Source organism: Phaethon aethereus (assembly GCF_964289735.1).
Source record: "Phaethon aethereus genome assembly, chromosome: 1".
NCBI lineage: Eukaryota > Metazoa > Chordata > Aves > Phaethontiformes > Phaethontidae > Phaethon > Phaethon aethereus.
In genome coordinates, this window is record NC_138575.1 from 222,887,352 (window position 1) to 222,901,388 (window position 14,037).

Genomic DNA, 14,037 nt, shown 5'->3' on the forward strand with positions numbered 1-14,037 from the left:
TTCCCTGTATGATTATTTAATGGGACTGCCACAAACCCGATGCCTCCCTGATTGCCTCCGAGGGGTACTTCTCGTAAGGGATATAGAGAAGCTCCCTCAGACACAGCAGTCCTACTTCTCGTACATGCAGCCGGAGGTCGATCTATTTCCGGTGCTGTTGGTGGTGGAGGTAGGGGCAACGGTGGTACAGGTAGAGGTACTACGGCTACCGGAGGGGGAGCCGCTGCCGAAGACGGATATGGAAGCGGTAGGTTACCCAGTGGCTCCCATTTATCATCTTTTTCTTTTTCCTTTTCACTTTTAAATAGTGAGGCATAATCGCTTTCCTCTTGACTAAAAGCTTCCTTCGAATTAACATATATAAAGCCTGGCAGACCCAGTCTTCAAAAGATCCAAAAACCGGCCAAAAGACATGTGGTCTCAAAGGTTCTTTTGGCCATTCTACCATACAATATTGAACTAATTTTAATTGACTTTTTCCTTTTCTGGGGCCCCTATCATTCCAATTTTTAATCATTATTCCTAATGGACTCTCCGGAGGTCTTTTTAGTAATTTGCTCCCTTTCTTCTGGTCCTGGGTTCTCGATTTCGTCTGACCCATCTAGGAAAGTTTACTGTGGCAATTCCTACAGCCCTTGCTTACCAGTAAGAGTGTCTTGCAGGGGGTTTAGGACCTATCACCCACCCACGAATCCCATAGGAATCCCTTCGGTCCTTCACCGGCCAAGTCCCTCGTGCGAGATTGGAACCGCGGTTAGAAGACCTCCACAATCGCTTCGCAACTAGGTTCCGTCTCAGTCACACTCTTACACACACAGGCAACCGAATGCCACCCAACCGAACGGTATACACCTTAAATACTTACGACTCCGTCGTCTTCGTTCGGATCTTCGCGCGCAGAATTACGGGCAAAATAAACTGCTGCAGCCGGCAAGGGAGCTCATAAAAAAATCAAACTCTTTGCTTGCCCTTATTCAGGTTCAGGATGGCGTTAGTCCCGACCCGACCCGACCAGGAGCCACCAAATGGTGGGGCGCCCCTCCTAGATCAACTCCCAATTCAGGAACCAAGACCATCCCGGTCGAGCCCCCAGTTGTGATAAATGATTGAGTCCCAAACAGGATTCCAATTTAAGTTTACAATTTATTAAACGAATAGAGGCAAGCAAACAGCGCTGGGTGCGCCGGGAGTCTCCGCTCCACCAAGACGCACGTGGTACAGTTCCTGTTCTTGGTTATATGCTGTCTGCAAATACATATTCATGAATAGGCGTGCCTTCTTCGGCACATGCCCTCTTCTCCTTCTAGAGTCTTCTCGAATCTTCCTCAGCATGATCCTGTCTGCTAATACATATTCATGAATAGGCCTGTCTGCTAATACATATTCATGAATAGGCGTGTCTTCTCCGGCACATGCCCTCCTCTCCTTCTAGAGTCTTCTCGAATCTTCCTCAGCGTGCCCCCAGGATGACCCCAAACTTTATGCATGCACTTTACAAGTTTCTCTTTACACAATACTATGCGGTCAGTGGTCAAACTTGTTTGAGCTGATATACCAGCAAAGTAGTTTAAGTTTCTCCTGTAAAATACCCATTTTATGGTGCAGGAGAAATCCATAAAAGTACAGAAGGTTACACTTCATCACACGAGTCAGATGAACATATTACACCCCCACAACAGGGGATATTCCTCCTCAAGAGAGATGAGAAATTTTAGTAGCAGCCGTGGGACAGCCCCAGGCTCCAGTGCGACAGCTCCCCTCGCACAGCCCTCAGCGGCCTGTTACAAGAGAAGGACCGTGCAGGTGGAGCACGACCTGCCGCAGCACCAGCTGGGCTTTGGCACCGTGCAGCTGGGATTATGACTCTGCCACTGGGGCAAGACCCCAGGCTTGCCTCCCGAGACATCTCATGGAAGCACGTGCTCTCACAAGCTCCACGCCTGGGCCGGGACTCCTGGGGTCCAAGCTCAGTCGTGATTCTCTAATGGATCCTGGAGCAGCAATCCTGGAGCCCTTCTTCCACTGACACTTGGTGTCCTGTCCCGTGTCAGTGTCCGGGCCCTGCGAGGATGCGAACCGGACCTCTTGGCCCGGTGGTCGAAGGTCTGCAGCGCTCGCCCTCCCCGCAGCCGACGTAGCAGTTTCCCACAGCTCCAGGCCAAGCAGAAACAATCGCAGATCGTGGGATGAGCTTCCTGGCAGCGCTGGGGCACTCCTTGTGGTAGGGGAAGCAGGGGCAGCCGACGGACCCCCGGCTGTGCACCCTTCCCCTCACGTGCCAAAGGCATCAACCTGTCTCCAAGCACATGGTGAAACGCTACTTCTCCCTGCGAGTCCCAGCCCGCTGTGCAGTGTTGCGGCCTCTTCCTGCAGCCCTTTTACTTGGCACACACAGCCGAGAGCTCAGCGTTAACAGAAGGCACCCAAATTCCCACAGGGTGGCATAACATGCTCCTGACATCATCACACCCCCTGCAGAGAGAGCCGCGGCTCGTTGCCCTGAAGCAAAGGAGAAGAAGCCAGCTCACATCACGCAACGCCGGCAGGGGCTGCGCTCTCCCTCTCGGGGGGAAAGCAGCAGCAGCCAGGCCCTGCCCGTGGCGGGCCGCGCACCTGCGGCCGTGGCACTGGCCCAGCACAAGCCCCGCAGGAAGGTGCCCAAGGGGCGCAGGCCTACAGCTGCCTCTGCCGGTCCCGGGCCTGGACGTCTCCACGGCGACCGCCAGGGCTCTGTGACAGGGGGCCGCATCGTGCCCAGAGGCCATTGTGACATGGGTCCCCGCGGTGACGGGGGGTATTTAAGGAGCGAGCGCCCTGGGGTGCCCACTCCCAGGACAGCACCTCCCTCAGGAGGCAGCATCTCCCCTGGGTGCCCGTGGAAGGTCTGCGGCAGAAGACGCCAAAGATGCCCATGGACGAGGAGGCGAACGCCCGCTCCCAGCCTGACACCAGGCTGCCGAGCCTGCAGAAGAGGCGCCAGGTGAGGGACGGGGCAGGAGGGAGAGGCTGGCGCTGGGACGGGGCCACACGGAGCTGCCTTGGTGCCGGGCTTCGCTGGCACTGTGGGGGCCGCTGCGCCAAGGCGGCCGCCTCCATCCCGTGCCTTCTCCTCCTCCTGCCCGCAGGCACGCCACAGGCAGCCAAATGCAGCGCCGCAGGGTAGCCAGAGCCCGGCCTCGTCCAACCATGGGGACAGGCTGCCACGGCTCCCCTGCCCAGAGAGCTCGCAGGCCGCGGGGAGCCACCACGCACAGGTAGGGAGCCTGAGGGAGACAGGGCCGAAAGTCTTCCCAACGCGCAGGCGGGAAGTGCAGGCGGGGACAGGTGGGCCTGGCCCCCGTAGCAAGAGCAGCCCCTCGTGCCATGCCCAGCAGGATGCCCAGGCACGTCAGGGGTGCTCCCGCGAGTGGCCATGGGCCACACGGGGACCAGCTCTCTCCTCAGAGGGCTCTGGGAGCAGGGCAGCAGCCGCCTGCGGGGCCGAGCGCTGCCCTGGGGGTGGCAGGGGAGCCCGGCTGCAGGAGCTCTCCCAGCGGGGACGCAGGGGCAAGGGCTGCAGTCACGCAGCCTCTCTCCTCGGCTTCTCTTGCAGACGCAGAGCCTGGCGCACTGGGTGGCACCGCCCTGCAGTACAGCATTGCAGGAGGAGACAGCCCTTTCCAAATCCCTCTCTCTCTTTCAGCTATGCAAGGGCCACTCATTTTCCAGCTTGCAGCAGCCAGAGCTGACACCCCTGCAGCTCCCTGAGGCCACCACAAGCAAGCAGGACCTGCTGGAGCGACTGGAAGCCCATGTCCCCAGCAAACAGCAGGCAGGGGCAGCAGTGGGGGCAGTCCTGCAGGTGCCACAGGAGAAGCTGGAGGCCTTTGCCAAGGAGGAGCAGCGGGCAGATGACAGTAGCACAGAGGTGTCCCAAGCAGAAGTCACCATCTGCAACACTGGGGTCAACCCCTTGGGCCCGGAACTCTTCCAGGACCACCCCCAGGAGGGGCACGCCCAGCCCAGCAGCTTGGGACCGGAGGTGGTAGGAGAGGCAGCCAGAGACCTGCAGAACGTGTCTCCTGCCCCGGCGAGTCCCACGGATGCCGAGCCGGCAGCTTCTGCCCAGGCCGCAGCTCCTGAGGAAGAGGGGCAGGGCGTCCCTCTCTCTCCCGCGGCACAAGAGGATGCACCAGCACCAGCTGCCAGCGAGTGGGCCGCAGCTGCAGAGGCAGAGAGCCAAGCACCTGCCCCACACGGCCCCATGGCCGACGAGGAGGCTCTGCAGGCCATGGCCCAGTACATAGTGCGGGAGGCCGTGAGGAGGGCCGTGCTTGCAGTCCAGGGACTTGAGCAGCAGCCGCCGCAACAGCGGGACCTGGAAGAAAGCACAGATCTGTCTGTGGCTGCAACACCTGCAGCACTGCAGGACACTGAGTCTCCCCTGGCTGAAGAGCCTCAGGGAGAGGACACCACAGCCCCTCTGGTCCCAGCAGCACACGAGGACGAAGAAATCACTGCTTCTCCCCGGTCTGGCCACCAGCAAGGAGAGGGCAGCTCCACCACTGTCTCCCCAGAAGCGCAGGAGGGTGCAGTGGCTTCATTACTGCCTCAAAGCCCTCCGGCACGTGCTGGCACGCCCCACCTTGCTCCAGCAGCAGACAACAAAGAAGATGTAGTGCCTTCGTCCTTGGAGCGGTACCAGTGGCACCAGGCGAGACAGGCACACATGGCTGGCGCTCAGCACCCCGAGGCGCCAGAGGCAGACGCAGTGCCCAGGGTGCGAGTGATAGGGAGATTCCTGGTGGTCCCTGTGTCACCTCCTCCCTTCCCTGCCTGTGCCTTTGCTCTCCCCATGCAGGCGGCCTCCATGCGCTCCTCCGGCTGCAGGGACATGTACGACGATGACTCAGGTATGTCCACAAGTTGAGCGCCAGCCTGGTGAGTGGCAACCAGGCCAGGCCAGGCCAGCAGCACTGCGCGCACGGGGGCTGGCCGCACCACGGCCACCCCTCCCTGGGGAAAGGCCTGGGTGGCGCGGGGCAGGCAGCAGCTTGTCTGTCGCCCACCCGGCCCCTCACCTACAGCTCTCCTCCCCCCACAGGCATCGCCGCCCTCGTGCTGCCCGCCCAGGCTCAAAGGCAACGGCCACCCTCCCTCTTCAGGAGGGCTCTGCGGGCTCTGCGCAGGGCTTTCCGCTGCAGCTGCATCACAGGACAGCAAGAGCTGCAGCACCCCGCTGCCAGCCCCCGGTGGGTCCCCGGAGATGGCGGCTGGCCGTGAGACTGCGCAGTGTCTGGAGAGAGCGGCACGGGGAGGCACGCGAGGGATGGGCGCATGGACGATGCCCCATGCATCCTGCTGCCCTGAGGTCATCGTGCTGCCAGCGCCGCTCGACTGCGAATGCTTGCTCAGGACCATAAAAGACATCAATTGTCCCCCAGTGCGCGTCTGTGCCTGGTCTGTCTCGGGAGAAAGACGGGTGCGGGCAAGGCCCGTGCCGGTGGTGTGTGCTGGGAGGAGCAGGAGAGTCTCCCCAACAGCTTTTCCGTCTTATCAACGGTGTCCCCCTGCTCCACGGTGCAAAAAGACAGTGCTGCCGGCTGAGCACCGCAGCCCACGCCTGCCCCACGGCCCAGCTGCCTGGGGGCAGCTCTTGGCAGGCAGCCTCGCTGTCGCCCCTTGCTGACGCACGGGCTCAGGCCGCCACGCAAGGAGCCCTGCCCGCAGCGGGCATCAGACTCGGGACAAGGAAGGAAAGGCAGGAGACGGGGAGAGCCAGAAAACCCGAGACGGTCCCTTCCTCAGTCCTGTCAGCAACTCTACAGTGAAACTGTACCATCTGCCAGGATGCAGCCCTGCGCCGCGCCCGGGCGGCGGGCGCCGTGCCCACTCTCTCGCAGAGAGCTGCTCCTGGGGACACAGGAGGGGTGCGGGGAACGGGGCAAGGCTGAGCAGAGGCTGCGCAGGGCAAGGAGGGGGCCTCCGCAGTGGCGAGAGCCCCGGGGCAGGGGGTCAAGCTCCCGGGAAGTGTGGGTTGCGCTCAGGGGCCGCAGCGGCACGAACGAGGTGCAGGAAAGAGCCCACTGGGAGGATGGAGCAGCAGGGGTGGCTCTCGGCTGGCAGGTGAGCACCTGCCAGCACCAGAAGCCAGCTCCAAATCTAAGGGACGTGGCTACCCCGGGCTCCCCGCCGAGGTGATGTAATGCTCCACTTTCCCAGGAATGACATTTTTCCTAATATCCAATCTAAAGCTCCCCTGGCGCAACTTGAGGCCATTTCCTCTCATCCTATGGCTGGTTACTTGGGAGAGGGGACCAATCCCCTCCTCGCCACAACCCCCTGTCAGGCAGTTGTAGAGAGCCATGAGGTCTCCCCGGAGCCTTCTCTGCTCCAGGCTGAGCCATCCCAACTCTCCCAGCCTGGCCTCCCAGCAGAGCTGTTCCAGCCCTTGGAGCATTGTTGGGGCCTCCTCCAGCCCTCCTCCAGCAGGTCCGTGTCTCTCCTGTGCCGAGGGCTCCAGAGCTGGACGCAGCACTGCAGGGGGGTCTCCCCAGAGCGGGGCAGAGGGGCAGAATCCCCTCCCTCGCCCTGCTGGACACGCGGCATTGGGGGCAGCCCAGGACACGGTTGGCCTTCTGGGCTGCGAGTGCACATTGCCGGATCCTGTCCAGATTTTCATCCACCAGGACGGTCAAGTCCTTCTCCATGGGGCTGCTCTCCACCCCTTCATCCCCAGCCCGTACTGATACCGGGGGTTGCCCCAACCCAGGTGCAGGACCCTGCCCTTGGCCTTGTTAAACCTCATGAGGTTCACGGGGGCCCTTTCCTCAAGCTTGTCCAGGTCCCTCTGGATGGCATCCCATCCCTCAGGCGTGCCAACCACCCCACTCAGCTTGGGGTCATCTGCAAAGTGGCTGAGGGTGCTCTCCATGCAAACCCACTGTCTGTGTCATTGATGAAGGTATTAAAGAGTACTGGTCCCAGTATGGACCCCTGAGGGACACCGCTCGTCACCAGTCTGCATCTGGACATTGAGCCATTGCCCAAAAGTCCACCCATCAAATCCATCTCTCTCCAGCTTAGAGAGAAGGGTGTTGTGGGGAACCTTGTGAAAGGCCTTCCAGAAGTCCAGACAGACAACATAGGTAGCTCTTCCCTTGTCCACTCATGTGGTCACTCCATCCTAGAAGGCCACTAGGTTGGTCAGGCAGGACTTGCCCTTGGTGAAGCCAAGCTGGCTGTCTCGAATCACCTCCCTGCCCTCCATGTGCCTCAGCATAGCTTCTGGGAGGATCCGCTCCATGACCTTCCCAGGCACAGAGGGGAGGCTGATGGGTCGGCAGTTCCCAGGGTCCTCCTCACAGCCCAGAGCAACCACCTGTGGACCAGGACCTCTCAGCCCTGCAGCCAGGCCAGCCCCGGCCAGGGCAGGGGACCGCTGTCGAGCTCCTCTTCCGTGGCACTGGTGAAGCTCCCACTCTGTAGCTCCATGGGGGCCCAGCTTGCTCAGGGAAAGCCACGCTCATGGGGCACCTGCGGCAACTACGGATTCTGGTGTTCCACTGGGGGCCACGTGGGCAGGGGTGCAGCGGGGCCTCTTCCCTCTCCTCCTCCGCAGGGCCAGCATGGAGGTGTCGAGCAGGGACCGCCTGTCTTACCCATGTGGGATTGCCCTGGACCCCCAAGGCTGTCGGGGAGCCGGGGCTGTAGCCCGGGCCAGTCCTTGGTCAGGACCCTCCACTGGAGCTGCCGGCAGGGACAGAGCAAAAGTGGCTCCCCGGGGATCATAGAATCATCGAATCACACAATCATTCCAGTTGGAAAAGACCTTTAAGATCATCAAGTCCAACCAGTAACCCAACAAAATTGCCGTGTATTTCTCTCCCTAATGCTACAAATTATTTTCTTTTTCCCCTCTTCATTCCTTGGAGGGATCTGGGTCCTAATGTAGGGCACGAAGCCGTTGGCCTCGTTGACAGTAGTTTGCCACCAGTAGGAGTCTTTGCTCAAGCAAGAGCAAAAGACACACCGAAAAGCGTGACGGAGCAATCGGGTAGGGCTATAATCGTGCCTGGGAGCCGTCTGCGCACATGAAGGTTTTGTGTCTCGCTCTGTGTAGTGGCCACAGAGTCAGTGTGATCTCCCTGTACAGCACTAGGAGACATCAATCTGTTTGCTTCTTTCCTCGACCAAGCTTCAAAGGCTGGCTTTGAAAGGAAAATGTGGTTCAAATGTAACATTCCTCCAAGAAGACCTCGTGTAACTGATTTACCAAAATTAAAACTTTTTTTCCCTGTGAAGCTTCGTTTCCTCCATAGCAACAAAAAGACCAGGTTTTGGTCTTTGGGCTGACCCGCCGTGGATGCCCCCGCCAGCGCCACTGACACCTCCACGCCACACGTGCCACAACCTGCCCCGTCCTCAGCAGCGTGACGGTGCGGGGTCAGTGCAAGCACTGCGTCCCGGGTCGGCGGGGCCTGATCCGGCGGCGGCTCCTGCAGGAAAAGGCAGAGCCCCCAGCGGGACAGCACCTGCACCCAGGTTATAGCAAAGGCAATTTATCCCACGGGGGTTTCCTGACCGTCCCCCGCAGCCGCGCAGCACGGCGGGAGGGGGCAGCGGCTGCTCTGGGCGCTTGGGGCAGGGGACGGTAAAATTAACCAGGAGGACAGAGGTGGGGTCTGGATCCAGGCCCGAGCAATCCCGGCCAGGGCTGCTATAAAAAGAAAGAGCGGACGCTTCTCGCCTCTCCTGCCGGCAGCGGGCAGGCGCCAAGAGGCTGGGTGCCACGGGAGTTGGGGAGCAGCACCCCGACCCCGCGCCCACCGTGGGGCACAGGTAACACTGTGGGGATCCTGGGGGGTTTGCTCCCAGCGGGGAATGCTGCAGTCCTGTGGGCTGCGGGGGCCGTGGGGCCAGGCGCCGGGGACGCCCGCCTGTCGGCAGCATTTAACACGAGTAACGGCATCGGGGTCTCGGCCGGTGCCGAGAGGTTTGCCGAGCGGGGTGCCCCTGGCCAGGGATGCAATGGTGGGTGCATTCCTCCAGCCTGCCCTGCTGCTCTCTGCAGCCCCCTCCCAGGCCCCGCCGCCATCCTGGAGCTGACCCTGCTCTCGCTCCCCCACCTCCCCAGCCACCTGCGGAGGAACCGGCTGCCTCCCTGCCCACGGCACTGCGGCAGCCAGGGGCTTCCCCTGGGGCGCCTCTGCCTGACATGGAGCATCTGGTGCTGCGTTTGGTGCTGCTGGCCGGGACGCTGGCCGCCGGCAGCTCCCCGCACCGGCGAGACCTCGCCCCCGTCAAGGAGGTGGCACTGGACATGGCCCCCACCTCCTTCGACGACCAGTACCGGGGCTGCAGCCGCATGATGGAGGAGGAGCTGGGAGACCTCAACCGCACCGAGTTTGCCAACAACAGTGTCTACGCTCAGGCGTGGACATTCGCCGCCGCTGAATGGCGGAGCCGGAGGGGATGCTTGCCCCAGTCACCGGCGCTGCGGCCGGAGCAGGCGGTCGCCCTCCTGGCGTACACCCTGCAGGGTCCCCTGCACCAGGCATTCAACGCAGCCGTGCGTGAGGCCGGGCGCTCCCGCGGTGAATACCTGGGTGCCTTCCACTTCAAGGCGCTGCATTTCCTCCTGAGCGAGGCCCTGCGTGCCCTGCAGGACGCCCAGCCCCATCGCTGCCACCGTGTCTACCGGGGTGTCCGGGGCATCTGCTTCAATGCCCAGCGCCACCAATCCATCCGCTTCGGCCACTTCACCTCCGCCTCCCTCCGGAACGAGAGCACCCTGCCCTTCGGCCGGGACACCTTCTTCTCAGTGGAGACCTGCTACTGTCTCCATCAGGGACTTCTCCTTCTTCCCTGAGGAGGAGGAGGTCCTCATCCCGCCCTACGAGAGCTTTGAGGTCACCAACATCACCCGCGATGGGGACAGAGCCTTCATCCACCTCCGCTCCCAGACCGTGCTCAGCACCGACAACTGCGAGTTGGTGGAAGGTGACGTCCCCTCCATTGGGGTGCTGGGGAAGGGGGGCGTGGGGTGGCCCTGTCCCACCAGCTCCACCAGGAAGTGGGGATTGGGACCATGGGGAGGGCCATGGGGGGGAGGTTGCCTTCAGGTGCGTGTCCTTGCCTGTCTCCCAGCCGCTCTCCCCCAGCATTTGCAATGGGGACCCTCTGCAGCAAAACACAACACGGCATGGCACGGTACGGTATGGCACAGCATGGTGTGATGCAGGACAGCACTGCTCAGCACGGTGTGGCATGGCATGATGCAGCACAGCACAACATGGCATAGCATGGCACGGCACAGCACGGCACAGCCTGGCACGGCACAGCATGGCACAGCACAGCACGGCATGTTGTCATACGCACAGCACAGCAGAGCACGGCATGGCAGAGCAGAGCACGGCACAGCACAGCACGGCACAGCATGGCACAGCTGGGCCGCGGCGCAGAGCGTGCAGCAGCCGTGCAAACAGAGTTGGTTTCTTTGGCAGAGAAGAGATGCAAGAGCCGGCCGTGCGTCTTCAGTGCAGGTGAGCCGAGAGCCCCCGCTGCAGCTCGGGGGTGACCCTGGCTGAGCCCCCTGCCCCCTGTCTGCCCCTCACTCCCCCCCTCTGGCACTCCCAGGCAGGAGCGTCCGCCAGGACCCCCCGCTCCTCGGGGGGCTCCTCCTGGCAGCCGTGGCCCTGGCAGCAGCTGCCAGGGGCCCCTGAGCCACAACAGCACCGCAGTCACGGCACCATGGCGAGGAAAAGGCGCCAGGAATAGGAGCCACCAGCTTCACCGAGACGATGGGACGGGACAGAGCAGCAGGAGGGGCTGGGGCTATGGGGACAGCCCCACTGCAGGGTCCCGCATGGCGGCCGCCTGTGCCCAGCTCAGCCCTGCCATGGTGCCACCGGCCCTGGGACGTGTCAGCAGTGCCGGGGCAGCAGCGGAGCCTGGATGAGGCCTTTGGCAGAGCCGTGGATGGGGCTTTTGGGTGCAGCTGAGCGTGGGGTCTGTGAGGGGCTGCCCCAGGGACAGGGGCTGGCACTGACGGGGACCAGAGGGGCGCAGCAGGGCCGCTTTTGGGGGTGTCCCTGCCTAGCCGGCCACTCGCCTTCCCCTGGCTCCTGGAGGAATAAAGGCTCGCTGTGGAACCGGGGTGTCTCTGCGGGCTTCCTGCGGCTCCCTGGGCTGGGGGCAGCTCGGGGAGGCTGCAGGCAGGGTCTCCTCCAACCTCCCCACATCCCCAGCCCTCTCGCATCCAGAGCATCCCCCAAAACATCGGCCGACGCCCCGGGTCCTGCTCAAGGGGTCTCGCGTGGGTGTCCTCCCAGCATCTCCTCCCAGCGCCCAAGGGAGCAGGAAGGGGGCTGGCACCAGCCACCCCAGCCCCAGTGCCCGGGAGCAGGACACTTCCAGGACAAGATGGGTGGGGGGCTGCCCCACGGAGCAGCACATGGGGCTCAGCAGCGCTGTGCTGGGCGGGTGCAGAGGGGTACACGATGGGCCCAGCTCTGTAGGGGTCCCCGAGCGCCAGGGTCCCCACTCTCCTCCTCCTCTTCCTCCTCCTCCTCCGGGGCAGGGCGCAGCCATGGGGCCAGGCACCCCCAGGGCAGGACCAGGGCTGTCCGGGGCTCTGCAGCCCCTTGCTGGGCAGGGAGGAGGTCAGGAACGGATCCTGCTCTTCGCAGGCAACCAGGGCTGCCTCCTCTTCCTCCCTCCTCACCCCACGGGTGCCCTCTGCACCCAGGGGTGGCCCCATCCCCAGGACACAGGTGACACCGGGCAGCCTTGATGTGCTTTAATAAGCCCTGAGGTCCAGAGCCGGCGCAGCCAGGTCAGGCGGGTGGCCCGGGCAGCACTCCCGGCTCGGGGTGCTGGGAGCCCCCACGTACAGTGGGGCCGGCAGACGTGGGGCTGTGCCATGGGGCGGTGACACTTGGGGCAGCAGCGCTTTATGGGGCGGCCTGAGGGGGCGGCGGGGGCAGTGCCGTGACTCACTGGAGCTGCCCTCAGCCCCGGCCCCGCCGGCTGGGCGCAACCGCCACCGCACTGTGTCCCCCAGCCCCCCCAGGACGTGCCCCTGGCCCCTTGCGCCCAAGGCGGCACCCCACATCTCCATGTGCCCACACGCTCGTCCACATCGGGGGACCGCCCATGACCAGCCTCGCTGCACCCCGTGTGTCCCCACCCTGCCCCATATCTCCCCCATGCCCGCGGGCAAGCAGCCGTGGGCACCCCGTGTCCCTCGCGTGGGCGCTGAGCCGGCCTTGCCCTGGGGTGCTGGCAGCACTGGCGAGCGGGGGGCTTGGGGCCAGCGGGGTCACCAAGGGGCACGGCAGGCTGTGGGGGAGAGAGGTGCGGGTGAAGCCCCCCGGGCACCGAGCACCTGTGCTGGGGTGGGGGAGCCCTTGGGTGCGTGGGGGCGGCCCCAGGGTGTCCCACGACGCAGCCCCCCAGCTCCAAGGGGTGAAGGAGAAAAACCCCCAGGAACCGAGGCGGGGCTTCGCTCGGGGCTCAGCCATGGGGCAGCCAGCGCTTGTAGAGAGCGATGAGGTCTCCCCTCAGCCTCCTCTTCTCCAGACTGACCAACCCCAGTTCCCTCAGCCACTCCTCATAACACTTGCTCTCCAGACGCCTCACCAGGTTCGTTGCCCTTCTCTGGACATGCTCCAGCACCTCAACGTCCTTCTTGTCATGACGGACCCAACACTGAACACAGGATTCGAGGTGCAGCCTCACCAGTGCCAAGTACAGGGGTACGATCACTGCCTTACTCCTCCTGGCCACACTATTTCTGATACAGGCCAGGATGCTATTGGCCTTCTTGGCCACCTGGGCACACTGCCGGATCATGTTCAGCCGGCTGTCAACCAGCTCCCCCAGGTCCTTTTCCGCTGGGCAGCTCTCCAGCCACTCCTCCCCAAGCCTGGAGCGTTGCACGGGGTTGTTGTGACCCAAGTGCTGGACGCAGCACTTGGCCATATTGAACCTCATACAGCTGACCTCAGTCCATCCATCCAGCTTGTCCAGATCCCTCTGCAGAGCCCTCCCAGCCTCCAGCAGATCAACGCTCCCTCCCAACTTGGTGTCATCTGCAAACTGACTGAGGGGGCACTCGATCCCCTCATCCAGATCATCGATAAAGATATTGAACAAGACCGTCCCCAGAACTGAGCCCTGGGGAGCACCACTTGTGACCGGCCAACAATTGGATTTACCTCCGTTCACCAGGACTCTCTGGGGTTGGCCGTCCAGCCAGTTCGTTACCCAGCGAAGAGTAAACCTGTCTAAGCCACGAGCCGCCCGTTTCTCCAGGAGAATGCTGTGGGAGATGCTGTCAAAGGCTTTAGTAAAGTCCAGGCAGACAACATCCACAGCCTTTCCCTCATCCACTAGGTACGTCACCTGGTCATAGAAGGAGATCAGGTTGGTCAAGCGGGACCTGCCTTTCATGAACCCATGCTGGCTGGGCCTGATCTCCTGGTTGTCCTGCACATGCCCTGTGAGCACCCTCAAGGTGAACCTCTCCATAATCTTCCCCAGTACCGAGGTCAGTCTGACAGGCCTATAGTCAGTCATGGAGGCAGGCTAAGCAGCTACTCAGGGCTGCTTCTAACCCTGACTTTTCGTGGCTGTGTGTGTAGCGTGAGAGATGTTTAAGACTGTTTTAGACGCTTGTACATCTGACCAATAGCACAAAAATAGGACATTTCACTCTGATGCTCAGTCGCATGTGATTCTTGCCGGTACTTGTTACAGGTCTGAAATATCGGCCATGCAATGGCAAGGCTTGAAACACAAACCTGACCCAAGTTGTTTCCGTAAGCATATTGAACAAACGTGCAGAAAAGCACATGGACTTCTCTCATAATTCACCCGAGACAGGGCTACCCTTGGGTGTTGCACAGCTCTGCTCCAGACAGGGTGTCTGCATTTACTTATCCTCATTTTAAACCGGTAGATTGATTTTTCCACAAGAAAATCCCCCGTCTAAGCAAGCCCCACTCGTCAGCACACTAGCCCTGTGCTGGCCTTTCGAGCAATAGGCAGCCTGTT

The 14,037-nt window shown here is 62.1% G+C and overlaps 1 protein-coding gene across 1 annotated transcript; it reads left to right on the top strand.

Moving 5' to 3' along the window:
• The first annotated feature begins 8,390 nt into the window (after window positions 1-8,390).
• Window positions 8,391-12,823, top strand: LOC309417000 (erythroblast NAD(P)(+)--arginine ADP-ribosyltransferase-like). Its single transcript, XM_082014388.1, is given in 2 exon segments — window positions 8,391-9,816; window positions 9,818-12,823. Coding segments are annotated over 2 exon segments (1,212 nt in total). The 5' UTR covers window positions 8,391-9,004; the 3' UTR covers window positions 10,218-12,823.
• The last annotated feature ends 1,214 nt before the right edge of the window (window positions 12,824-14,037 follow it).